At 41.1% G+C, this 26,468-nt stretch overlaps 2 protein-coding genes across 6 annotated transcripts; one reads left to right on the top strand and one right to left on the bottom strand.

The window, feature by feature from the left end:
- Positions 1-302: 302 nt before the first annotated feature.
- LOC115781785 (dnaJ homolog subfamily A member 2-like) lies at positions 303-7,115 on the bottom strand. The gene is made up of 9 exons (XM_030731640.1): positions 6,968-7,115; positions 5,950-6,009; positions 5,367-5,593; positions 5,203-5,283; positions 4,939-5,072; positions 4,633-4,829; positions 4,343-4,487; positions 2,662-2,789; positions 303-2,568 (listed from the first exon to the last, which is right to left on the bottom strand). Exons 1-9 carry the CDS (start codon positions 7,043-7,045, stop codon positions 2,380-2,382), a joined length of 1,239 nt encoding a protein of 412 aa, XP_030587500.1. The 5' UTR covers positions 7,046-7,115; the 3' UTR covers positions 303-2,379.
- Positions 7,116-8,817: 1,702 nt separating this feature from the next.
- ppp6r2b (protein phosphatase 6, regulatory subunit 2b) lies at positions 8,818-24,571 on the top strand. 5 transcript variants are annotated; one of them, XM_030730660.1, is made up of 26 exons: positions 8,818-9,099; positions 10,390-10,450; positions 10,550-10,705; positions 10,839-10,937; positions 12,632-12,818; positions 13,823-13,960; positions 14,082-14,147; positions 14,297-14,409; positions 14,495-14,608; positions 14,823-14,943; positions 15,728-15,889; positions 15,999-16,232; positions 16,443-16,507; positions 16,592-16,707; positions 16,919-17,004; positions 17,106-17,183; positions 17,271-17,368; positions 17,451-17,508; positions 17,669-17,790; positions 17,901-18,070; positions 18,208-18,364; positions 19,610-19,692; positions 20,002-20,212; positions 21,167-21,292; positions 23,358-23,431; positions 23,971-24,571. In XM_030730660.1, exons 3-25 carry the CDS (start codon positions 10,578-10,580, stop codon positions 23,389-23,391), a joined length of 2,766 nt encoding a protein of 921 aa, XP_030586520.1. In that variant the 5' UTR covers positions 8,818-9,099; positions 10,390-10,450; positions 10,550-10,577; the 3' UTR covers positions 23,392-23,431; positions 23,971-24,571. The 5 variants fall into 5 exon arrangements, with proteins under 5 accessions (XP_030586520.1, XP_030586517.1, XP_030586521.1 ...); XM_030730657.1 differs by having other exon boundaries at positions 8,819-9,099; positions 10,553-10,705; positions 23,358-24,571; XM_030730661.1 differs by having other exon boundaries at positions 8,819-9,099; positions 19,613-19,692; positions 23,358-24,571.
- Positions 24,572-26,468: the final 1,897 nt, after the last annotated feature.

Genomic DNA, 26,468 nt, shown 5'->3' with positions numbered 1-26,468 from the left:
CGTTCTTATGTCATGCAGTCTAAAAGAGACAGGTAAATGTCACTCTCTTGATTCTGGCAGATATCACTAAACTCATTTTGACAGCATTTATTTTAACACTTTATAATCCTTTAGAAATACCACAGGATTTAAAGAACTTCTGGGTCCAGTTGCCCTCCAGAGCAGAGAGACAGAGGATGGAGAAGACTGAGCCACAACAGCTCCTCAAATTCTTGTCTGGCTGAGGAAAAAAAGAAAAATCACAAAAATACCACCAAATATATGATTTCCTTCTCATTTAAAATATACTGAGGCACCAACTGTCAAATGTGTTTAGTTTTAATGATGGAGATTTTAGATCAGTGGTGGTGTTTCTTTCTGTTTGTGGTTACAACAAAGCATATCATACAGAATGTTCAGAAGTCAGTACAGGTTGTACATATAAAAACAGAACCGAGCAATGAACTTGCAGTCATTTATTTTACAGTTTAATTATGATCTCGACAACCATAAGCAACAATAATGTAATTTACCAATGACCCTCCTTAAATTGTGTACACATTATCCCGTGGCCTAAATTAAATACACAATGAGTCACAGAGGTGCATGATGAAAGTCTACAGTGGCTCCAATAGCTTTTCTTGATCTAAACATAACATTAGCATTACTTGCTTACTTAAGAAAAAGTTGTGGCTAATGAAAAACACTGCTGTAGACTCTGAATGCACCTGTGGAATAGGACTGTATTTATTTACAGGTATATGGGGATGGGCGTCTTATAACATGTTAAGGGACATAGGTTTGGCTAACAACTCTACAATAAGGAGATATGTATAATATAGAGGGTTTGGTTTGGTGCAGGCTCAGTGGTTTTCCTGCAAGCCAGGACTTCTCAGTCCTGGTGAGTAGAAGAAAAATGTCTGTCCATGTGGGGAAGATTCTCAGAAAATAACATTCTTTTTTTTTCCCCCCCTTCCCTAAATTTATTTAATACCCACTCACACTGCAGTCCAATACAAAGCAGGAATACCTACCACCCTAATAAGCCAGAACATTCAACAGCAGCTCCCACTGAGCCGCTGCATTACACACATACAAGAAGTATACAAGTGTGACCTCAACTCAAATAAACACAAAACTTCAAGTTCAGAGGTCTCAAACACACTGAACCCCCCCCCCCCCCCCCCTTTCAGACATGCAATCATTTCAATTAATCTGTCTGCAACTAAAAATGTCAGCTTCATGTCTGAACAATCTTCACTCTTCAGGAATGACAAAGACTGAACGTGTGTGCATGCATCTGTGGGAGTCATAACTGTAACATGACATTTTTCCTCAACAACTTGATTTTGTCAGTGACGCAGTTTTGCTATTCCTAATCCAGAAGAGAAATTTCTGTCCCTGGGTGCATGTGTTACAGGCACGGTACAGTTCTCTCAGCAGCACCATGCAGTACACACACAATCACAACCTGCCCCATGTTACACTGATGGAGAGAACTAAACATTCAAAAATTTACTCTGTCACAGTCAAGGCTAGGTCTGAATTAAGGAAATTAAAGGTGCTCCATGTCTATAATGATAGAATTTCACCACTTTAGTGAAGCCAGCAATGTCATTTCTGCCATGTCCGAATGTCTGAAAAGGGGCGTATCATACACACTAAAATGGACAGAAACAGCTTATACTTCAGACTTTAAAAACAAAAACAACATGTACCTGGCAGGCAGGTGCTTTAGTGAGGCCTTTAATGTAAGTGTGGCAGCTAGGAAATGAACACAACAAGCAAATCCCATTTTCAAAATATGCCAGGGTCTCCTTTTAAGATATAATCAGGTTAGCACTGATGGGAGCAGGGCACTTTGATAGCAGTGACGCACTGAAATTTAAACGGTTGTGGTGCCAGATTTTTCTGTAGTGTCTGAACCCCAGATCTACCTGGTCAAGCTCTTAAGCAAACAGCAGCATGCGCTTGTGTGTAACTGACTTTAAACTACATCTTTGACAAGACGGTCAAAAAAATTTTTTTTCATTTTATACGTTAGACTAGTCTTTCCCGTAGTGAAGGGTAAACATTTAGGATGAAAACAAAGGGATCCGAGTCAAGTTCACTCAGTAAAGCTCTGAAAGGTGGGACCACCTTCTTGCTGCTGGCTTTGAAGAACACTATTGTTCATAAACATAAAGCGGTCATTACATATCCAGGATCTCTCTGACTTATGGGCACCATGGAGCTCGGGGGGTGGGGGTGATTTGTGTGTAATTTTTTTTTTTTCTTTTTCATGTGACTCATGAAAGGAGAAAAATGTATGTGCAGCAAATCTTGAATGGTCTTAGCAATGGGACTTAAGGGATGTTTGTTTTTTTTACACTTCTATGTGTGTGCAAGTCTGTAGTCTTTCTATTGATGTGCGCACTGCACTCCTGGGCCATGATGGCCCCCTTCCTCATCAGAACTGTCATTGTAGGCCTCTCTTCTGGCTCCACTTCCTGAACCTTGACTCCTGTCAAAATCTGTTAGGTCAACTTCCTCTGCATCTGCTGCAATGACGGGAGTCTCGGCACGAGCAGGCAGCAAGCACTCAAGTTCCTGAAAGATGACAAAAATCCACCAGGACATCACAATCATTCAGCTTAACATTTTTCAAATCTGGATTTTTTTTCCCTTCCAACCACAACTCACATTCAGTTTTTCAGGGTTAATCCAGTTGTTTTCAGGGAACTGGACATCAAACTTGATGTAAAGATCTCCCTTCTCAAATGGATTTCTGTACTGTGGCATTCCCTCTCCTTTCACCACTCGAATGCAGCCTACCACAAACACACAAAGGAGAAAAGACACACATAGATGTAACCAGGGCCGTATTACCGACCGGGCGAGTGGGGCTGGCGCCCCGGGGCCCATGGATCCAGGGGGCCCAGGGGGGGGCCCAACAACAATCCAGATACCGATGTCGATGCTGATTGCGATAGAGCCCTCTATTCTAGGATCTTCTTTAGTTGTACTTCTTTAGTCTATAAGGGTTAACTGAAATGGCCTGGGGGGAGTGACAGCAGTCAGAGGGCCCTCGGCCACAGGACATAGGAACCAGAGGGCCCCTGGGCCATGTCGTACAGCAACCAGAGGGCCCCTAGGCCACGGAGGACGGCAATCAGAGGGCCCATGGGCCACGGGGGATGGCAAAGGGCCCCTGAACCACGGGATATGGCAACCAGAGGGCCCCTGGGCCACGGGATATGGCAACCAGAGGGCCCCTGGGCCACGGGGGACGGCAATCAGAGGGCCCCTGGGCCACGGGGGACGGCTATCAAAGGGCCCCTGAGCCACGGGATATGGCAACCATAGGGCCCCTGTGCCACAGGAAACGGCAATCAAAGGGCCCCTGGGCTATGCGGTACGGCGACTAGAGCGCCTAGGGGGACAGCAATCAAAGGGCCCCTGGGCTACAGGATATGGCAACTTCGACTGTTCTTGACTCTGCCAATTACGAACTGTGAAGGGGAACGGTCATTCTCCAGAATGGCTCGAATAAAAAATGAGCTCAGGATGAAAATGACCCAAAATCGTCTGAACTCCCTCTCACTTCTTGCAATTGAATCACAGTTTGTGCAACAGCTGAACTTTGATGAGTTGGTAGATGATTTTGCACGAAGGAAGAGCAGAAAGAGACTTTTGTAGGGAAGTGTGTGTCGGGGGGGGGGGGGGGGGGGGGGGGGTTGGTATGGGCTCGGAGCGGGAGGGGGGGAGGGGGGGCCCTTGCAATCTCCTTGCCCCGAGGCCCAGACCCACCTTAATCCAGGCCTGGATGTAACAATCATATGTGACAGTGTGAACTCTATGAGTTCTCCAACAGACTTTTTATAAAAGATGGATGTAGCCACAGTGATATCATCTTGAAGCATCAAGCTGAGCATCATCACAGTTACAGGTGTATGAAAACATACGAAGAGAGAGAGATTAATCTGACAGTGAAACCAGGAACTTTTACAACAGCGAGGTGACTTGTTAAAACAACGCACGGCAAATTTCAAAACAAGCACAACAACCAAACAGTCTGCCAGCTCAAAAATTGTACAATTTGGTTCACAGTAGATGTTTAATCATCACTGTTCTGTGGTATTACACAACCAACATTTCCACAGTTACATCATGTTTAAGTTGATCAGCCTACACCCTCACTAGTTTTAGTGTCGATTTGCTTTCTAAAAACTTTTTTCTTCCCCAAACACGCTATCCTAAAAATAAATGCTGGCACAAACACTTGCAGGAAACCAACCAGAAGTGTTCATCTATCAAAACTCCTTCTGCCCGCCCAGAATGTTATGAAAGAGAAAATAAATTAAAGTGGAAGGAAGACGTTTACCTGGCTCAATGACCTTTCCAGCTGGATATTTAACAAGCAACTGACGTCCATCCAGGTGTGTGACTGTAAACAGGAAGCCGCAGAGAGCCTCAACCAAGCCGATACGATGGACCATGTGAAGATCACTGCCATCACGACGGAAATCCTATTTCAGATTGAAATTCCATGTTTATTGCTTAGGTTTATTACAATATGTCTCTCACATAAATGTAGACTCTTTCTTAAGCAAGTTATTCCATTATTAAAAACAGCTTTACAATCAATAACAGGGGCCATCTGTTTTGGCATACCTCGTGTTCCTTCTCTTGCAGCACCAGAACTATATCTCCTGGTTCCATGCCTGGGGCTTGGTCAGCTTCTCCAGCAAATGTGATCTTCTGTCCATGTCTCATTCCCTTGTCCACATGAACTTCCAGAAGCTTAGTCTCCTTACACACTTTATGGCCCTCGCACTTTCTGCAGCGATCCTTCTCATTTATTACTTCACCTGGACAACCAAACACACATATTAGAGGACCTCAGAGAGCTGTTTTGCTGTTATCTGTACATTACCCATGTGTTTAGTGTCAGTTTGCAGGTGTGTAGGGATGTATTACCCTCCCCATTGCAGTCTGTGCACACTGACTGCATCTGCTGAACCATTCCTGGAGCCAGCTGTCTAATCATGATTCTCATGCCTCGTCCTCTGCATGCCACGCATTTCTGCACTGCTCCTGCCTTACCACCCTGACTAGAAGCCAACAGTAAAATATTAGTATTGCTATCTATTTCGGGCAACTGCAAAACATTCATCAGAAAGCTTTAAAACTACAAATTAATAATTTTATTACCAAAAAGGAAACAGTAAAAAAGAAACTCACCCATTACAGGCACTACACAGCACATTCTTACTGAGTTGCAGTTTTGTGGTTTTTCCATTGTACAAGTCTTCAAGAGAAACCCTGTAACACCACAAGTTGTTAAGAACACATAGTGCATTACATATGCACATCCACTGAAGCACACATCAAAGAACAGCACTTACTTCAGAGGGTGTACCATATCATCTCCTCTCCTCCTGCCTCCATTGCGTCCTCTTCCTTGTCCCCCCATGAACCCAAACAGTCCTCCACCAAAAATGTGAGAGAAGATATCTTCCATGCCAGGCCCTCCTCCTCCTCCCTCCCGTAGCCCTTGCTCTCCATAGCGATCATAAAGCTCTTTTTTCTCTGGGTTTGTCAATACCTCATATGCGAAACTTATCTCTTTAAACTGGAAAATGAATGAAGAACAATCAGACAGGCTGAAATGATGCGTGAGTCCAAGAAATTCAGCACACCACAACAACGACTACCTTTCACAAAGAACCTCAAAGAGGCTTGATTGTTTCAAATCAGTAGATTTACGTCATAGAGCAGTAAACATCCAAAAGAAAAGCGTGTTTCTCTAGTGGAAACCCTGTGTCACATTATGTACTCTGATCTGCGCCTAGCATCAATCCTCAAAGAGTTGGACTGTGTGATCATAATAAATGAAGACGACATCATTTCTGGATCCCCAATTGTTGATCAGCTGAGCATCCTTTGGTGCTGTTGTTAACAGTACTGATATGTTTTGGTGCATCATACCTTATCTCCAGCTTCGGGATTCTTGTCAGGATGGTATTCTTTGGCCAATTTGCGGTAGGCCTGTAATAAACCAAAATAATCAGAGTCTCTGGAGCTTGAAAAAGGCGACTGGACTTCTTTTTGTTTCTTGAAGATAATCAAAATAATAATCAGAGTTAAGACAGACCTGGGCTCAGGGTGCGTGTAGCAAATCACTTAAGTGAGCCAACTGTCCTTACTAGCCTGCTGTCAAACACATCAGGACATAGGCAAGAGCACGGCTGCCTGTGACATCTCAGACACTCAACAACACTCATTCCAAATAGCTACAGCTTCTGCATCGCCAGCAAGTAATTGCTGTGTCAATTTGTTTTCAATCCTCCCAAAACGTCAATAAAAGCTCTATATTTTGAGTCAAAAATGAGATGAAAACCCATACCGTACAAGTTGTGTTAGGTGGTGTTTTGCAGGGAACGCAGCAGTTGTCAGAAATGAGAAATTAGCAACTGCCTGATGTTTGAATGGATTTTAAAGGGCATAACGCGTGTTTGTTGGCTAATGTAGCTACACAAATTGTGACATTAATTTTGACCTTTAACTATCACACAGGTTTATAGCGTTACCTCACACCAATACGTATAAGTGTTATACTTTCTCTCTCAGTGCAATAAGCTAAATGACTCGTTTAGCCGGCGTTGTTTCGTTAATGAGTTGATGACGACTAGTTGCTGGAATTTAGCATCAGTAGCCCGCAAGCTATCATTCTCGTGTTCAGCAATGTATCTCGGTTTTCAGGGAGACTAACTCCATCCTTATTTTATTTTTTTAATTAGAAGTATTTAGCCACAGCCAATTTGTAGCTTGAATAATCTATAAAAGTGCCGAGATGTATCCCACTGCTATCCAGTTCATTTTACTAGCTAAGTTAGCTCAGCATCCATTAGCTTGTTTCTAGGCCACATTTGCACTGGTGACCTCGCTTCCTGTTTTTATTTTGTTCCAACTCCAATACATGAATTTCGCTGTAGCAGGTACATACCTTTTTAAGTTCATTTTCAGATGCAGAGGGTGAAACTCCGAGGATGTCGTATAATTTAGTATCCGCAACGCCCGACATGATGCTAACCGGCGACCACAGAAAGACCTTCTCCGGAGGAGGTTCAGCTGTGCGACGATCCGATGATCCACCGGCTAGGACTGTCCGGGCTTTTGCCAGATACAGCATAAACAAACAACCCCCCTCACAAACAGATGCCGAAACACTACAAACTCATTATTCCAAAACCAAGTCCATTTTCTTTTAATTCTTATGATATATGTGTAATTAATGAGCATTTTGTATATGTTTTTAACCACATTTCTCCATCTATTCAATGTTGTGTGTGTGTCTATATATATATATATATATATATATATATATATATATATATATATATATATATATATATATATATATATATAGTTACTTGACCACCCGAAATTGTATTTATATATTGCTAGAGAATATGTTAGGGACTGTGTTAGTAAAGTATGAAATTCACAATATTACCAATTAGTAATCTTGTTAAAAATGTGTCCCTGCCCCCTGAAGAGAAGTTTTCTGGACTAGGTAAATCTTAAAAACTCAAGTATAACTTTGAAGCATCTGGTATTTTAATTTGAGTATACCTTAATATCACCATGTTCAACAGCTTTATGTTGCAGTCTTTATTGAAGCTGAGCATACGCCTAGTACTTTAATATAACTTGGGCATGATGAACACAGTTGGTCCAGACCTGCTTTTACTAGTCTTAAATCTTGGGTGTAAGCCCCCATAAAGATTTATTTATTTCTTTAAAAGATGTTTAATATTTGCAACAGAAATCAATGCTTTCACTGTTGCACAGGAGCAACAGAAGCAAAGAAATAAACATACACAAGAAATGGCAAGCAAAAAAGAACTTCTGGTGTACACTGCACAAAGGAACTGAAAACATGAGCTTTGGTACAGGAATGAATGCCTGCATAACAAGAAGGAAACCGCAAGCTGACCGCTTAGTCTTTTAGCTGACACAATGCAGAACCCCCCCTTTCTACTGTATATTTATCTCATTCTATAGCCATGCATAAGCCAGTCCGTGCAGTGGTATGGTAAATATAAAAGCAACTGCCCATTTGAGTTTCTACATTTGCTGCCCTGCACTGCAGCATAGACTGATCAGTGTGCAGTTGCGGTTTTTTCTTACTTAAACAGCAAAATATAGCAGGCTCTTTTTAGAGGGAGGTCTTTATTTGCAATTCAGTCTGTTTAAGTATATGTATGAGGCCTCATTATTATTATAATAAATTAAAGATCAATGTACCTACAGTGACTAAAGCTAAATTAAATATTTTTCACCAATAAAACCTAAACTGAAACGAGCAAACACACAGGAAAAAAATATAAATAGTGGCTCCACCCTGTGATACACAGCTGTACTAACATTGCAGGTGGAGTTAAAATATAATTAATGAATTTGCAGACCTACAACATAATCTCTGTAACCTTGCACAGTAGGAAATCATGTTCGGGTACAGCAGGGGGTTATTGATATGTTCAGATGTGACTTTGCGTAAAAATCTAGCCAGAAACATAAGGACAGTCCCTACACTTGACAGTGCTCTACTGTGCGAGTACAATTCCCTGCAGTAGTAAATAAATGTGCATGTGTGCGTTATTTTCCGCAGTTTAAAACTTTAGCGTGGCGTTTGTTTGTTTTCATAAAGAAAAATAAAATGTTTGAGAGTATGGCTGTGAATGTTAAATGTTACTGCAGTGCTTGATAACTGCAGATAAATATGGACTTACTGTATGTTTACACAGTTGATGGACAGCACGAACTTTTTGATTACGTTTAGGTTTTAGGTAGTCGCCATTTTGATTTCGAAACCTGACTATTTTTTCTTTTTTTTTCATTTGGTCCTTGACTCCTGAATAATAATTTACACCGTGTCAACACAGCTCCCCAGCAGGACTAGCCACTGAGTTACACGGCTGTGTAAATGACATTGCAACCGGGAAAGGGTAGTATCGTTAAGCTAACAGCGCAGCCCCGCATAGACTGCAATGGGCCTCCGGGTGACCTGACAGCCAAAGTCGCCGAGTTGCCGTTCAGCATGCAAATGTAGACAGATAAAGTAATGGCTCAAAGGTAACGCTGGAATGTCTTTTGAGAGGCAAATGTGTAGCCTAACGTAAAGCCTTGCTGACTGTCACGCTGTCAAGCGGTCGGAAGACGGTAACTTCAAGCTAGGTCTGAATCAGGAGCAGCGTCGTCCGACCACCTAGTCCCTCAACGGCGATAAATTACTGACCTATATTAGCTTTAATCTAAATGCCGCACCGGTAAGAAACAGTTTGGGGGATGTTAGCAACGTGAGAGGGGCATTGTTTTGCTAGCTGGCTGGTTTACGATCTGCTGGCGAGGTAAGTGAAAGTGGTTAAGGACTGGAGACAGCGATAAAGGAGATAAAGTTAAATGCATTGGACAAGCTATCTAACACGGGTGCACACTGATATGACTGTTACCCTGTTATAACTAAAATCCGCTAATAGCTAACAGTAACCGTCTACAGCTGCTCTTAGGACGTCTGACAGGCCTGTCGTGGTTGTGCTGTTGTATTAAATTTAAAACTCCACAAATAGCAATGACGAATCTGTAAAACCAGGTTCCCGAGACACCTGTTTAGCCCCAGCGTGTTTGTTCTAGGGATGTGTACACAAAGGTGGCGTACTCAGAGATCGCTAATATTATGCAATTAGTTTTGATGGTGCCTAGATATGAGTGAGTTATTTCCAGCCATATATCGTTCTATAAAACGATATAAAACCCCTCTTGTTTTTTCGTGTTGACGAGACTTTGTGTGCAAACATGTTTCATCTAATAGATAATGGACTCGTGATGGAGCCTTTGTCCAGAGTGTGGTCTGATTTGGTTTGTTTGGGGCGGGGGTACACTAAAGGTGAACATTAAAACCCTTAACACCATTGGCCATTAACAGTAACACAGCAAGTTCGCCAGCTAATAAGACCCCCATACTCAGGCATTTCTGTCACCAGAGTGTCGGTGTGCATCTTTCTTATGTGTAGTCATTATTTGTTGATGCAAGTGCATGTGTGAGTCCGTTCCCAAAGCAAACTGGTTAATGGTAATACGCAGATGAACAGCAGTAATTCAGTTACAAATGCATTGCTTCCTGTTTTTTCCAGAGAGGAGAGCAAGACTCTTCTCAGCACTTAGCCTGCTTTCAGCCATTCATCTGGCTCTAAAGAAGGCAGATGAGATATTCTCATAAATGATTCTCTAAGATTTATTGTTTATTTATTTCTTATCAGGTTGAAGGCAGTCTCTGCTGGGTTTGGGTGTTTGGTGTTAGAATGAGTAAAGTGGGTGTGTTTCCATCTTCACTATAATAATCTGAAGGTCTTCTCTGATGTGCAGGTCACGCAGGCAAATGGCTCTTTAGCAAGATCCAACTAAGTATACGTCTCCTTGTCCAAATGTAAGAGCATTCATAAATGCATAACTGTATCTAAAATTAACTTGCATGCTTGCTACATCATCCTGTGATCTCTGTGCCACATCCTCTTTTGCTTCACAGCAGAGTGTATGTTACGGTGACGTCAGCCATGTTTTGGAAGTTTGATTTACACACATCTTCTCATCTGGAGGCTTTACTGGACAAGGAGGATGTCACCCTCACTGAGCTCATGGATGAGGAGGATGTGCTGCAGGAGTGCAAGGCCCAAAACAGGAGGTATGTTTAATGTTTGATTTGGTGTATCTGCACCAGCAGACTAAAATTGTTATCACATTTCATGTATTCAATCACTTTTGGTGTAATGCGTTTACTAAATTTTGCTTCTTATGTCATGGTGGTGGGCTTGTAGGCTTCTCATGTTCTTGTGCCAGGACCAGAGCATGCAGGAGCTGGTTCGATTGATAACCACAGAGCCTCCTACTGGCGTAGAGGAGACAAAGCGCTTCAAGTAGGTGCTGTTGTGTAGAATATTCTGATGTAGTGCATTGTATTCAGGGGAAAAATATATTGCTGGTGCTGCATTACATTATGTCTGTTACCTGCCGCTTTGTAGTAGAGCCTGAAGTTTAAGAGGATTTAGATTTGTTAAAAAAAATTCTTGATTCCACAAAAAAAAAAAAAAACCTTTCAGATCATTTCTTTAAATTACCATATTTTGCGGACCATAAGGCGCACCGCATTATAAGGCGCACTATCAATGAACGGGTCTACTTTCATACATAAGGCGCATGATAAAACATGTTTAGAGCGAAACAAAAGCATCAGGTAAGTTGAACTTTATTCAACTCATTCACAATAACTCAGAATACAGAAAAATACACTCACACTCACACTTTAAATCATTCATCTTCCACAAATCTATCAAATTCCTCATCTTCAGTGTCTGACTTGAACAGTTGGGCGATTTCGGCATCAAGCATGCCAGGTTCCCTCTCGTCATTGTCTGAGTCAGTCTCATTGTTGTTACTGTTTTGTTTTGGTTGTGGCACATGGCACCAATTTAATTGTTAATAAAAGGGCACTTTTGCTGGCAATCTCTTGCCATCTTCTTCAACGTCTTAACAGACGCTGCAATATATTCTTTTTTAATGAGGGTAAGAACAAGTCATTTCTTCATTTTATATATAAGCCCTTCACAAATCCTGTGCACCAGTATATTTACCGATATAAGCAAAAAAAAAAAAAAAAAAAGGCACAACACCAGAAACCTGAAAACTCCTCTGTCACCATGTTTTGTGTACATACAGCGCTTGTACTGCATCCCTTCATACACTGTGGTGTCGCCTGGACCTCTCTTTGGCACTGAGGGGGACAGCACATATACCCCCAGACCTCGATTCATCCTTTAGCGACTTCTAGCGATTTTTGAGACAGCCAACAGTGAGTTTTGTTGCACGAAAGTTGGCAACCGTGCCGGCCGCCAATCGCCAGATTACGCACAAATATACGAACCAGTATAGATGAAAATAGGCCAAATCCATCATCGTTTTCTGCAGTTCACTCCGTACGGTTTACACACCTGCTGCGCCGCACTCAGCTTGTTCCTGTCTAATATCATCAGTAGAGTCATTTTGTGAATCTATGATGGACTATTTTAGAGAATTCAATGAGGCCTTTGAACTGATCCGCCAGACCTGAGACCATATCGCTGCAGACCATGCAATGGTGCAGTGGTGTGGATGCCTCGGCCATTGGCAATCAGACGGCAGCGCTCAACTATTTGAAAAGCGTACGCTGGGTGTTACCCCCCTGTCGTATGCTTTGTACGCTCTGGAAAATGTCGATATTTCTGAAGCGTCCCTTACCAAAGTTACACTAAAACATTTTGAAAGATTGTTGAGCGCAGTGTACCACATAAAATTGGTTCGAGGTCAGTAAGCACAACAAGAATTCATACATAAGGCGCACCGGATTATAAAGCGCACTGCCGATTTTTGAGAAAATTTAAGGATTTTAAGTGCACCTTATAGTCTGAAAAATATGGTAACAAAACTACTTAATTGCCTCCTTTACAGCCAACCAGTGAAAGACCTGTCCAGATCATTTTTAGCTTGTTTTACTTTTCCTTAAAGTTAAAAATGTGTTAATAATTTTGTTCCTCCACCATTTTACTGCAATATATTTTCATGTCATTTATGACAGGTATCCAAATATAGCATGTGAGCTGCTGACAAGTGATGTGGGAGTGATCAATGATAAGCTGGGTAATGAGGAGCCACTGCTGGATAGTTTGTATGCCTTCCTGGAGCAGCCATCCCCACTTAACCCCCTCCTGGCATCTTTCTTTAGCAAAACAATTGGGAACCTCATCACACGGAAGACTGAACAGGTAATACACACGCGCGTGCACACACAAATGCACACACTGCTACATCAAAAGGGCATGCTTACTAAAGATGACAGCTACATTTTTGTGATGTTATGATTTAATTTAAGTCTGAGGCAAGTTAATGGAAAATACTCCAAAAATATCCTTTCACCCAAGATTGTTCTAAAATTCTGTTTCTCTTGAAGTGCCAATATGCAAAGCCATCTGCGTGGTTTAGGTTTTACCTGTTTAACGTCAGAGCTGATGATTTCAATGCAAGATTGCCTGTTTATTTAACAAAAATGGTCCTGTTGAGACATTTAGTATTGCTGTTCTTGTTTCAGAGGTAAAATTATTTCAGAGGTCCCCCCTGAAATAACAGACAATTTAACTCATAAATTAATGCCTGGACTGGTTTTTGCAGATGATATTGTCATCCATTTCAGACCAACATTGATACTAAGCCAACTAAAACATAAGGAAATCAAGTTTTTCTTACTCCAACATTTCATATATATTTTTTTGTGTGTGTGTGGACAGAAGCTCACTTCTCACACTTGTTTGCTAAGTGGCTTTTTTGAGACTTTCAGTAAGGCATCTCTAAGGACACCTATCTCATGAGGGACAGACACTTGATATAGCTGCTTATAATGAATTGACTAGCAGTTATTGTTGTTGTCAGCTTGAAGCTGAACTAGTATTGCGCAGTGATGATGGTGTAGTAGAAACATTTGTGTTGTACAATAATTTGTATTTGCTTGTGGGCAGGTTTTGAAATATCTGCCTTTGTACTACGTTCTATCACCCACAATTTTGGAGTGGAATGCAATTCAAGTTGTATTGCTCAATGCCCTGGCAAATTCAAAAGCTGAATGGCAATGTGTCTTTTGTGAAATAATGTCATGCGTATCCATCATGAGTCAATCTAAGAAATAATATAACTTGTTGACATTAAGGTCCTTGTCCCATTCTTCAGTTTTCTGTTTTATTTAATAGTGATTTTCCCTGCTTTCTGTACTGTTTAGGTGATTAGTTTCCTGCAAAAGAAGGATGGATTCCTTTCCTTGGTCCTGAAGCATATTGACACATCTGCCATGATGGATGTGCTTCTACGCCTTATCAGCTGTGTGGAGCCACCACCGCTACGACTTGAAACTCTAACTGTATGAGACAAATACACCCAGATTCAGAATTTTACATAAATGTGTTTTGTTCTTTTGTTTTTTTGCACTTTTTTTCATGGTGATTTTCTGTGTAACTATAATTTAATATTTTTCTCAACAGTGGCTCAATGAACAGAAACTGGCCCAGAGGCTCATAGAGCTCATTCACCCTGAGAGAGATGATGAGGTACTGGAGAATTTTATTGTTTTTAAATTAACCAGTATCATTTTATTAATTTATTTTTTTCAAATTTAAAATCACTGCTGCTCACAAACTCTAAGCTGTTTACAATGCTGAATGTCCAGATGTGATTGTTGTTGGTTTGTTTTACACAGAGGCAGTCCAATGCATCGCAGACTTTGTGCGACATCATTCGTCTGAGCAGAGACCAGGCCAGTCAGCTCCAAGAGATTTCACAGCCTGACCCACTGCTGGCTGTGCTTGAATCGTAAGCCAGAGAGCTGCACATACATGTGTTTACACTCTCGTAACAGGATGCGAAGGGACTAACAAACTCTGTTTTGTTTGTACAGACAGGAGTGTGTGGAGCAGCTATTGCAGAATATGTTCTCAGGAGAGAGAACTGAGAGCTGTATTGTCAACGGGATTCAGGTTCTTCTGACTTTACTGGAAATCAGGAGGCCTGTGTAAGTGAGAAACAGCGAACAATTTTTAACAGTGTGAAACTAATCTGGTTAAGTTTTTCTTTACAAATATCACTAATGACCTTTTTCATTTAGCTAGTGGGCTTTTATTGTTTTCTAAGCCTTAAGTGAAGTTTATTTTATATCCCTAGTTATTAAACCTCCAAACCTCCAATTTCTGTTTGTTTTTGTTTTGTTCTTCCTGTCTTTATGACAGGGTGGATGGTGTAATGGATGCTCAGGGATTTGAGAGAAGCTACACTGTTAACAGCAGTATTTTGTTGGCCATCCAGCCACACCTGATACACTTCCACCAGCTACTTCTGGAGCCGCCCAAGGTACATAAAGTTACATGTGATGTATGATTATATAGTCACTTGCAGGTCTTTATGATTGTTGTATGGGATTTTTCATGGCTTAGAATGGACCTTCAGGAAGTCAGATAACAAACTCAGTTGGTCTACTTACAGTAAAGGCAGTCGGTGTCACCTTTTTTGACATAATTCTGTTTTTCTTGCTGTTTCTCAAAAAACATTTCTACAGGACAAAACCTGTTCTAGCTTAAGATAGTGGGATAGCATACTACACTGATTAATGAATGGATTTTATTTTTTATGGAAAATCCATAAATTCCCTGTATAGTTCAGCCCTTTTTATAGCCCTTCCGTGAACATCCGTGATGATTTTTGGTGCTGACGAGCAGCGGATGCCATGTTCACTCCGCCACATCCACCGTCAGTACTTTCTACCAACACAGTGATCCACTCTCAGCCACAGCACACGTTAAGCATATCAGTGCTCTGCAAACGTCTGCCATCTGCACATGCATGTCCTCCACCTCTTCACAGAATTTTCCGTAATTTGCACATGTTCCACATGTGTCACACAGCATCAGGTCACGCGATGCGCGCGCAGTGCACACAATGTGCACAATATCGATCATTTACATTTCCCATCCGCTGTAAGTTTCTGTGGATTGCTTGCGGTCGCTCATTCACAGTCTTCTTGCAGGACTCTTTGCGTCAGTGTGACAGGGTCTTACATACAGTAGTTGGATCTGTATAACAAAGCAAAGACCATGTTTCCCAAAATTTTTCAGACCTTTATCTGTGTATTTTTTAGCGAGAGCCTATGCTGACCACTTTGGGTGTGCTAGAGGAACCACTGGGGAATACACGTTTGCACGTAGCAAGACTAGTGGCCTCTCTACTTTACACCAGCTCTGCTAGCCACGCAGTCGTAGCACAAGAACTCTGCAGACTCAATACACTGAACCTCCTTCTGGTGAGACAATGAGCTGTATTTTTGACAGTTCCAGAGTATTTATGCTGCTAAAATCATATGTGTTTCAAACATGTTAAATGCCCCTTTGGGAAATACATGCCCTTTTCAGGACTTGTTCTTCAAGTACACCTGGAATAACTTTCTGCATCTCCAAGTGGAGCTTTGCGTTGCTGCTATTGTCCGGCCCTGTGCCCATGAAATGAGACTTCAGCCTGGCTTGGGTACCCAGGAAAAATTCAAGCCTAATCAAGATACATCACAAGAGCAGGATTTGACTGAGACCCCGACTTCTGAACCATCAGACACATCTGAAAACTCTGCACATAACTTAATGGTGACTCATGTGAGTGTCTCTGCTGTATAAGTAAAGGGTTTATGTTTATGTTTATTGACATCCCCATTAGCATCAGCAGCATGCTGCATCAGCTATTCTTCCTGGGGTCAGTTTACATAAAAAGACAAATTACATTAATTGATCTACTGGAATAGCCAATGTGGCATCTCTTTGGGCATAAAAACAAACACCTGAACGACTATGGTTGTGTCTTCCAAGTTGTTTCAGCACTGCCACCTTGTCCAGAGGATTCTGGAGGCTTGGGAAGAAAATGATAAAATTCAGTAAGGAACTATGAGATCTTTACATGATGTTCTGGTAATCGGCAGAAATCTGAGTTTCTCTAAGTGTGATACCTATTTGTTCAGGTCAGATGGTGGTATGAGACGAGGTTACATGGGGCATCTGACCAGGATTGCCAACACAGTGGTTCACAATCTGGAGAAAGGCCCGGTTCACACCCAGATCAGTAGCCTCATCGCCGGTGTGTGTGTGTGTGTGTGTGTGTGTGTGTGTGTGTGTGTGTGTGTGTGTGTGTGTGTGTGTGTGTGTGTGTGTGTGTGTGTGTGTGTGTGTGTGTGTGTGTGTGTGGACACATGGATTCATTCCTGTGTGCAAGAAAGCAGTAATTATCACAATTTACATCAAACTAGAGTATTGCTTTCATAATGCTGCTGTTACGTGTTTGCATGTAGAGCTGCCAGAAGACTACAGAGGGCGGTGGGAAACCTTTGTGGACCAAACACTATCTGAGACTAACAGGAAGAACACCATAGACTTGGTAAATCCTAACTCGTGCACTGCAGTATTAAGAGGCTGTTTTTCATTACACACACATTCAGACTTTAAGTATTGCACTAGTCTTGGTGTTTCAATGTTAAGGTTGGCACTGGAAACCCTCGTCCTTCCTCAGAGGATGATATGGAGAGTCCCTTCCCCAAAGAACTGACAGTACAGCAGGTATTAAACATAAGCACACATTTAAAATATTTGTGGCTCCTCTTATGAGCTGTTGTTGCAATTATATTTATTATGATCTGCTTTTAGGCCTTTTCAGACTACCAGATCCAGCAGATGACAGCTAACTTTGTGGATCAGTTTGGCTTCAATGATGAGGAGTTCACTGATCATGATGACAGCATTGGGTAAATTAGCTGACATTTTTCTCCAGTGGTGTATCATTTCAGTTGTGTATGCTGAGGGTGTGAATCCTGCTTCTTTTTGCAGGGCAACCTTTGATCGGATAGCAGAGATTAATATCAATATTGATGCTGGCCATGACAGTGTGAGTTGATTTAAAGGGTTTTTTTGTTTTTTTTTTGGTACGTATTGTCAGGTTTATTTCTTTCTTAAAGATAGTCTATTTTTCTACATAGCCACAAAAGGGTCAGGAAAAAATGGTTGAGTTGGGGTGCAAGAAGAGCTAAGGGTTTTGTATTTTGCAGGCTAACACAGCTGTGTTTGAGGCTTGTTCCAAAGAGAGGATTCAGCCCTTTGATGATGAGGAGGAGGACATCTGGGAGGAGAAGGAGATTAACTATGCAACACAAGTCAAGTCCCGTAACAGGTAAGCACATAGTTTTGAAAAAAGATTTTTTCAGTATCTTTATTTTTACAATTTTGTTTCAAAATGATGAATAAAGTTTTGTACTCAATGCAAATTTCATATATTTTGAGGTTTGGTGGGTCACAGTCCTCCCAAAGCCAAGCATCCAGTAAGAGCTGTGACATGACAGCAGCTTCTGAGAGCTCCAGCAGAACAGCAGACTCAGACTCTGATGACGGTGAAGACCCTAAAGATGAGCTGGACCCTTTTGCAAGTCAGGACCAGACTGAGGCAACTACGAGTGAGATATGATATATCGTGTAATCATGCATAATTGTTTTGCCCTAGTTGTATTTTAGGACTAAAGCATGTTTTGACAAAGTGTCACATGTTGCATATGTATTGCGCTTTTCTTTTTCTTTTTTTCTTTTTTTTTAGGTGCAGGCTGGGTAGCAGATTTTGGAGAGGTAAATTCAAAGGCTCCTGCAGCAGGCGCGGGCTTCTCAACTTGGGACGCTCCAGTTTCTCAACCAGCTGCAACAGAGGCTGAGGAGAAGGGATGGGCCAAGTTCACTGACTTCCAGCCTTTCTGTTGGTGAGTTTGGGCTCTTTATATTTATGGAGACCTAATTTAAGAATTTGTTTAAGAGAATCTGAAATCTTTTTGATAAAAACTGTTATTATATTATACAAATGATCATTTTGGAGTGCCCCTTTAACAATTTTTAACTCTGGCAATTATAGTAATTATATATTTGATGATGGTTGAAAAAACTACTTGGGCCCCCTGGGTGGCTTAGTGGTGAAGCCGGCGACCACATACATATGCCGCGTTTCGGTGCGGGCGGCCCAGGTTCGTGTCCCGACCTGTTGCCAATTTGCCCGTGTGTCTTCCCCTGTATCTTTCCCCCATTTCCTGTCTCCCTCCACTGCTCCTAAAAAGCCGCTGTGGCCAAAAAATGCAAAAAACAAATAAATAAATACTTTATTTAAAGGAAACTATAATTTAGCCTAATTGTCTTTTTTCCTACAATTAAAAAGGCATAAGTAATTTTCACTGGAAAAGTACATAAAACCCAGAATAAAAATGTAAAGTCTGTCAAGTTCTTCCACATTAAACTCACTTATCCATGTCTTTATGGACCTTGCTTTATGCACTTTGACCCCCACCCCCAGTCATACGTTCAATACTGAGACACCCACACCCCCAAGTCATATGATCACGCCGGCCTGTAAAATTTGGGTCTGTAGCAATTGACTGCAGAAAATTGGTGACCTTTGCACATTATGCGCCTCAGCATCTGCTGACCCCGCTTTGTGATTTGATGTGGCCTCCCACTTTGTGGCTGAGTTGCTGTCATTCCCAATCCCTTTCACTCTGTAACAATACCACTAACAGCTGACTGCATAATACAGTATTTAGTAGCGAGGAAATTTCACAACTGGACTTGTTGCGCGGATGGCATCCTATCACAGTACCACGCTGGAATTCACTGAGCTCCTGAGAGTGACCCATTCTTTCACAAATGTTTGTAGAAGCAGTTTGCATGCCTAGGGTGCTTGGTTTATACACCTGTGGCCATGGAAGTGATTGGATTCAATGATTGGATGGGTGAGTGAATAATTTTGGCAGTATAGTGTATCTCCTGGAGAATATGTTACTGTTCTATGGATTTTTGAGCTGGATGAGTTGATTCTTTGGGAGGTGAAGGAGACAAGATATTCTTTACCGTCAAAACAAAGGTGATGCTAATATCCCTTAATTAGCTAACATTAATGCATCTGTCATTAGTTTCACAGTCACTCTGTATGTATTCTTATCTGTATGACTTATGTCTAGCAGCTCTGAAACAGGCCCAAGATGCAGCTCTCCTGTGGACTCAGAGCTCAGTGGATCAGACATCCCCAAACCAAACCAAAACCGTAAGTAGCTTCATAATTATTCACTCATAATAGACAATATAAATATTTAGTAACGCTTAACTCAAACTGATAATATAAATTATGGAAATGGCAAAAATGACAACACCTTAGAAAGACCTCTAGTCTCCAATGTCCACAGGCAGGTCATTTACTTTCAGCTGCATAGGCAACATCACAAACATGGCATATAATGTGGCAGAAGGCCCATAATATCACTATTAGTCAATTGCTTACCTTTGTGACAGGTAAACTTTTCAGATAACAATGCGTCAAAGTTACAGACTGTCTCTTTTTTCTCAATCTCGACAGCGTGTGTATGGAGTGTTTGCGTGGCAAGAAAAGCACCACTAGTGGCATCAGACAGCTCCTCCTCCAGCAGTTCTGATAGCGATGAGGAAGAAGGCAAGACACAGTCTACATCCAGTGAGACGGTCACCACAGAGACCATCACCACAGGTGCTGGCAAGGAGACCATCCGGCTCACCGTTGACGCCAAAAATGAGAGGGCAGTCTTCACCAGGTGCAAATTCTTACACGCAAATAAGGAGCTCCTGCTCTGTTTGGTGCAGTGCGTCCCCCCCTCCTATTGTAGTTTCAAGTACTTTGATAAAGCCCTTCTTTCCCTTTGCCCCCCTGTACAATTTTACTTCCCCCTTCTCTGCTTTTTTTTTTTCTGATAATCCTCCTCCTCCTGTCTGTTCCTTCCTTTCTCATCTCCACTTGACTCCAGAGTATTCAGACCTGCAGTCAGACGGTATGTTGTGCTTGAGGTCCTGTGTTCTGAAGTGTGGAATGCTTCCTGGAGTTGTGTTAAGGATTTAGGATGTGTTTTGCTTGTTGCTTTTAATAGGTTGAGGAGTAATAACCCCTTATGACACAATTCAGGCCAGGTTTTATTCATAAAACAAGAAAATGCACTAACCCAGTACTGGTGACTTGTAGAGTCTCTGTATTCTCAATATGACTGATATTCCTAAACCTCACAAAAGTTCATTGTACGTTTTAGAAATAAAAAGGATGTTGAATATTTGTTACCTTACTTGTTTAATTCAGTATAATGATGAGATGAGAGTAGTGTATTACTGCTGATTGTGGTTATGTGATAATTCTTTTTTTTTTTTTCTTCAGTCATAACATTATTTCTCAAGTTAATGACCCCCCCCTTCCCCCCCAAGAGTTCTCACCATTAACAGTCTGTCAGACAGCATGCTATGAACAAAAGTTGCCACCAGTCCAATTTAGCAGCATCCTAACAAACCAGTACATTAGCAAGTTACTAACAGTGCACCAATGAGCATGCTGAAGTTAAATCAGTCCTGTTCTGAACACGATGGCCGGTGGGGACAGAGGCCACAGCAGATGGAAACGTTAAGCCAGCAGCAGAAAGAACCATCTACAATATTCAGTTCAGTTGACAATCACCTGGCTGTTTTCCTAGGTAAAGCTATAATTCTTATTTGATTTTGTTTTTCAGTGATATGCCAGCAGAAGGGCTCACTTATGAGAAAGAAAGTGACAAAGGTGAAAAAGGAAAGAAACATGGAAACAGTTCCAGCCCAGTTACCACTGATTCAGCTAATCCGTCAGCTGCTGTCACACAGTAAGTTTGCATCTGTGTGTTTTGTATGCAGATGAATAGAGGAGGGCTAGGATCACCAAACATTACATTAGTGATTCATCCCTGTTAAAAGCATTGTTTTAAATAGGAGTTCTTTGACAAGTCACCTGCTCACATTTCTGTCCTCAAGAACACAGGTGTGACCTGTCATTTCTAATTGGCTGTATTTCTTTTTGGTGTGGTTAGAAGCTTTGAAGGGTCATAAAACCTGACTAACAACCTCTGAAAAATGCTGTATCTGTGGATCAACCATTTCATTACTCACAGGATTGTTGTGATTTACAGTTGCAGAAATGGTAGATTTTGTTGCTAATTTAGTTTCTGTCATCTGAACATGCAGTAGCATTGCATAGGCCATAACCTGTCTTATTTAAGTAGATAAATAATTTTGAAATGAAATTGATTTTACTGGAACCAAATTATAGTTACAACAAATTAAAGTATGTATATGGCATGTATTTGTTTTCTTAGACACAAATGACAGAAGTGCAAAATATATATATGTTTTATACATGCAACCTGTTGACCTGTACATTCCTAAAGGCACCAAATGAATCTCCTCTGTAAAGTTAGAACAAACTGCATAACATTGTCACAGGAATTTACATGTAGGTGATGCAGAAAATTTATAAATGTTTTGTACTTGGCTCTAATCTTCTTTCAAGTCTCCTTTACAGTGCAGCAAATCAAATACAGTTTATTTAATTTGAAGGCTGTTGATCACCAAGAATATCTATTCAATTGATAAATTTTGTTTCACTTTGATCTGGCAACAAACTAAAGGGATGGCCATAACCTAATAAAGGACACAAGGAACAGTATTAGAATTATATTTAAGTTTAAACTTTTAGAGCTCTAATGTTCAGCTGCCATTCTATAAATAAACAGTAGCACATACTGTAGAGGCCAAGGAATGGTGCACTTGTGATGGTCAGGAATTCGCAAGATTAACATTTTTCTGCAGCATTGCTCTCAAATCTTATTTGCAGCAACAGTGTTACTTTTTTAATGCCATATTGGACACAGAGAACAAGCCATTCTGTGTCCAAGCACATTAATAGAGAGGCAAAGAGAAGGAAAAGATGTCTTATAAAAAAGTGTACAAGCAATAGGGATAACCACACCCTGGAGAGGATTGTGAAACAAAACCCATTCGAAAATGTGGGGGAGATTCACAAAGAGTGGACTGCAGCTGGAGTCAGTGCTTCAAAAACCACCACGCACAGACGTATGCAGACATGGGTTTCAGCTGTCGCAGTCCTTGTGTCAAGCCACTCTTGAACAAGAGACTGCGTCAGAAGTGTCTCTCCTGGGCTAAAGACAAAAAGGACTGGACTGCTGCTGAGTGCTCCAAAGTTATGTTCTCTGATGAAAGTAAATATTGCATTTCCTTTGGAAATCAAGGTCCCAGAGTCTGGAGGAAGAGAGGAGAGGCACAGAATCCAGGTTGCTTAAGGTCCAGTGTAAAGTTTCCAGTCAGTGATGGTTTGTGGTACCATGTCATCTGCTGGTGTTGGTCCACTGTGGTTTCTGAGGTCCAAGGTCAACACAGCCGTCTACCAGGAAGTTTTAGAGCACTTCATGCTTCCTGCTGCTGACCAACGTTATAGAGATGCATATTTCATTTCCCAACAGGACTTGGCGCCTGCACACAGTGCCAAAGCTACCAGTACCTGCTTTAAGGACCATGGTTTCCCTGTTCTTAATAGGCCAGCAAACTCGCCTGACCTGGTTTTGGACTTTGTTTTAAACCCTCAGAATTTATTTATTTATTTATTTTTTTTTTTTGGGGGGGGGGGGGGGGGGGGGGGGTGAATTTACCATATTTGGACTAACAATCAAACTAACAAGCTTGATTAGCAAATATGAATGGGCAGGTGTATTGGCTTAGCTATAGTGTGACATGCACAGCAACAGTAACCATGAGGGGCGGGACTTAACAAAAGGTCAGCTCACATCCATTATATTTGGCACTGTCAGCGCTCAGTGTGTGGTGGAAAATAAAACTAAAATCTAAATTCTGTCTCTTTTTATTTTTACCTAACAGAGAGATGCAGTCCTCCGCTAATGGACCGGCCTAACGGAAGTGGTACAGGAACACACTTCGTACCTGATCATTCAACACACAGCCACGCCACCTTTGCTTCCTGTTAGCAGTCCTTTAATGCCCTTGTTTTTGTCTGAAAGACATGTAAGTGAATGGAAGATCCTTAGTGCAGAGCTCAAACCGTATTTATAATGGATACCAGAAATCTCCACATGGGTACTATTTTTTTTTTTTTTTTTTTTTCTGGGTACTATTGATGTCTGTAATGCGCCTTCATCATTGCAAATGAACCACTTCAAAAAGAAATGTGTGTTTTATAAAACATTTCATTGTGCCAGGCACCCCAAAGCCAAACTGTGCTACATACGAACTTTTTCAGGATGAATTTTCTTCCCATTAAACTTGGAAATGTAAACCCCTTTATCAGTTTGGATGTGCAGAGATTCCAGCTGCACTTTAATGTTAAGAAAACACCCACGTCTGAAATTTGACATTTTATTAAATTGAACATCAGGATTTCAGAATATTTGAGTCTGTCTGCTGTCTGGGTATGAATACAGCCCAGTGGATTTTTCTAGGAGAGCAAGAAATCTTCATATACTCAGCAAAGATTACAAACGCCAAGATGCTTGCAAAGCTAGCTAGCCGCCATTTTGTCTTTAGCACTTCAGTCTTTGTGCCAGGCAGACGTCATTATTGCAAATATGTGACTTTATCTGATCATTTCTCAGTTAAGTAAGTTTTTATCTACTTGGATCACATGACACTTAAATGCTCTCTATTTGTTAGTTTGGAGCAACTGATTTGGGAGACTCGTGTATCACTTCCTCCTGACAGATTCAAGTAGTTTAGAGGTGTGTGTATGTGTGTGCTGTTGTGTCCATGTGTATAGACGTGTGTGCCGGCGTGTGTGTTTGAGCTCTGTCTGAGGTACAGAGTGCATTCTCAGGTCAAAGGAGAGGTATGTTGATGCAAAGAAAGCACACCTGTGTAACACACATGCAGACACACAGTGCCATACACACATGTGCACACAACCATATCTACATGCAAAAAAAAAAAAAAAAAGACAGCGCACATACAAGGTCATACCACCCTCAGAGCTGTTTAAATGTAATATTGTGAAATTTGAACCTGTATTAGGTTGTGGCTATTCTTGGTAATCTGTAAACGTAAAATAAATGTAAACAGTATATATATAAACATCATATCTATTTTTGGAATAAATCCAGTGTATGGAAAGACGGTTGTTTTGCAGATTGCAACGTGTGTATCGTATGTGTGTTGTACTGTCAAAATGAGGCAATAATGATGTCTGTGTTTTGGTTAATAGGCCAGCATCAGTTCTTGTTTCTTTGCTACATGCTTCCCACGTGGCAGTTTAACAGTGCACATGCTGTGAATACGAGTTGGTTGTCTGCATTATGTCTTCCATATTGTTTACTTTGAGGATAATTCATGTTAATGGCAACTTGGGCCTTATCCTCATTTATCAGTTTTGAACTCTTTTCACATAATTTGAATAGTCAAATTATGGGAAGAAAATAATAGCGAACGATAAAATAATCCCTAAACTGCCGATTTTTGACCTTTTTATCATATCGTTTGTGTACACATATTAGAGCAATAATAAATCAACAGAAGCATATTAGGCTCTGATTTTTTTTATAAATCAACACTGTCTAATTTAAATGACTGGTTAGACAAAAAGCTAAGAGTTTTTGTGTAAAGGGAATATTAGGTTTATATTCATTGTTATTCATCAAAACACACTGTGCTGTAAGAAATGCGCTGAATGCATTTCCTTTTACTGTACGGCGTTTACAATGCAGATTCATTTTTAGATATTTGAAATCCTCATTGCTTGCATTGTTAGCAGTCTTGTTCTTCCTGTTGATCGGTGTAGTGTAGTGTCTGCAGCCTCTGGCAGGAATGTGTAACGTTACTCACATTCCTGCATGTGTATAAGAAATGGACAGACAGAGGAAAAGGTGCAACAGGACTGCTTGAGGCCAAGAACTCCAGAGGAAAACTTGAAAATAATGAAATTCAACATTAGTTGCATTGCCACCATCAGCACTCATTTGGGTTGCATGTCATTAAGTTGGCTGTCTCATCTTTCCCGCTCCATCAAATTTGAACTTGTTATAAACTGTTAACTGCTTTAATCGAGTCTAATCATAATCAGATTGTATTAAACAATACAATACGTAAGAAAATATGACCCAAGTTGTGACATACCTGAATTATCCTTTTAAATCTGTGTGTGCCAGTCATGCTTTACTTTCATCTTTCTCCTCGTCTCTCTCTTTCTCAGGGCAGGAGTCGACTTTAATTGCATTTATGCCTAAGGAAAGATTCTCTGAGATTGTTGTAATTATTTTAAATGCACTTTTTCAACAAGCACTTTTGTTTTGTTTTTTTAATTTGGTGGCACTAAGTGCCCCTATGTAATTCCCTCCCTCAGAGTGGCGGGAATGTTTGGCTTGAACGAATCATGTAGGATATTTTTTTTCTTCAATGCTTTTTGCCAAAGTGTGTCTTCCCACCAGTGTACAACTGGGTTTCATATCTGTGAAGTAGCCTCCGTTCTTGCAGTGGTCTTACAGGTCTAGATTTGTCTAAAGCACCCTTTGTTTGATCCCTTGCTCTTTTTGCTTTTCTTTTGTGAATCATGTGATGGAGTAATTAGCTGTAGGAGAGGATGCCACAAGTCGAAGAAAGACTTTGAAGATTCGTCTTAGATCACAGCCCCCTCTCCCCTCCCTTTTTTTTTTTTTAAACTTATCTGTTCAGCGCTTTGAGCTGTTTGAAGTGGAACTGCACAGAGCTAGCACTGCTTCATTGTCAGGGTTAAAAGAGAAAAATAGGGTTGTCTTTGTCAGGGTTGTGCACGTGGTCAGAATATGTCATCCCATCTGTCACCAAACCTAAGCAGTGCTTTTGACTGATGCCGTGTGTGTGTGTCCCTTCATTTTGAGAGTGTTTTGTGTGCAGTATAGCTACGGGTATGTTGTCATGTTATGCATAATGGTACATCACATTCATCTCTTAGTGCCATTAAGTTTGCACATTAGCCTTGTTCACCTCTTTGGGTATCTGCTGTATTGT

Source organism: Archocentrus centrarchus, chromosome 6, assembly GCF_007364275.1.
Source record: "Archocentrus centrarchus isolate MPI-CPG fArcCen1 chromosome 6, fArcCen1, whole genome shotgun sequence".
In the NCBI taxonomy this organism is placed as follows: Eukaryota; Metazoa; Chordata; class Actinopteri; order Cichliformes; family Cichlidae; genus Archocentrus; species Archocentrus centrarchus.
This window is presented reverse-complemented; position numbering and strand designations above follow the sequence as displayed.

Coding starts and splice junctions, on each gene's coding strand:
- ppp6r2b (XM_030730660.1), top strand. CDS start 10,578: ATGTTTTGGAAGTTTGATTTACACACATCTTCTCATCTGGAGGCTTTA. Junction 17,184..17,270: donor AAGAACTGACAGTACAGCAG/GTATTAAACATA, acceptor ATCTGCTTTTAG/GCCTTTTCAGACTACCAGAT. Junction 17,369..17,450: donor GATCATGATGACAGCATTGG/GTAAATTAGCTG, acceptor TTCTTTTTGCAG/GGCAACCTTTGATCGGATAG.
- LOC115781785 (XM_030731640.1), bottom strand. CDS start 7,045: ATGTCGGGCGTTGCGGATACTAAATTATACGACATCCTCGGAGTTTCA. Junction 2,790..4,342: donor TGGAAAGGTCATTGAGCCAG/GTAAACGTCTTC, acceptor TGTTTGTGGTAG/GCTGCATTCGAGTGGTGAAA. Junction 2,569..2,661: donor TTAACCCTGAAAAACTGAAT/GTGAGTTGTGGT, acceptor GTCATCTTTCAG/GAACTTGAGTGCTTGCTGCC.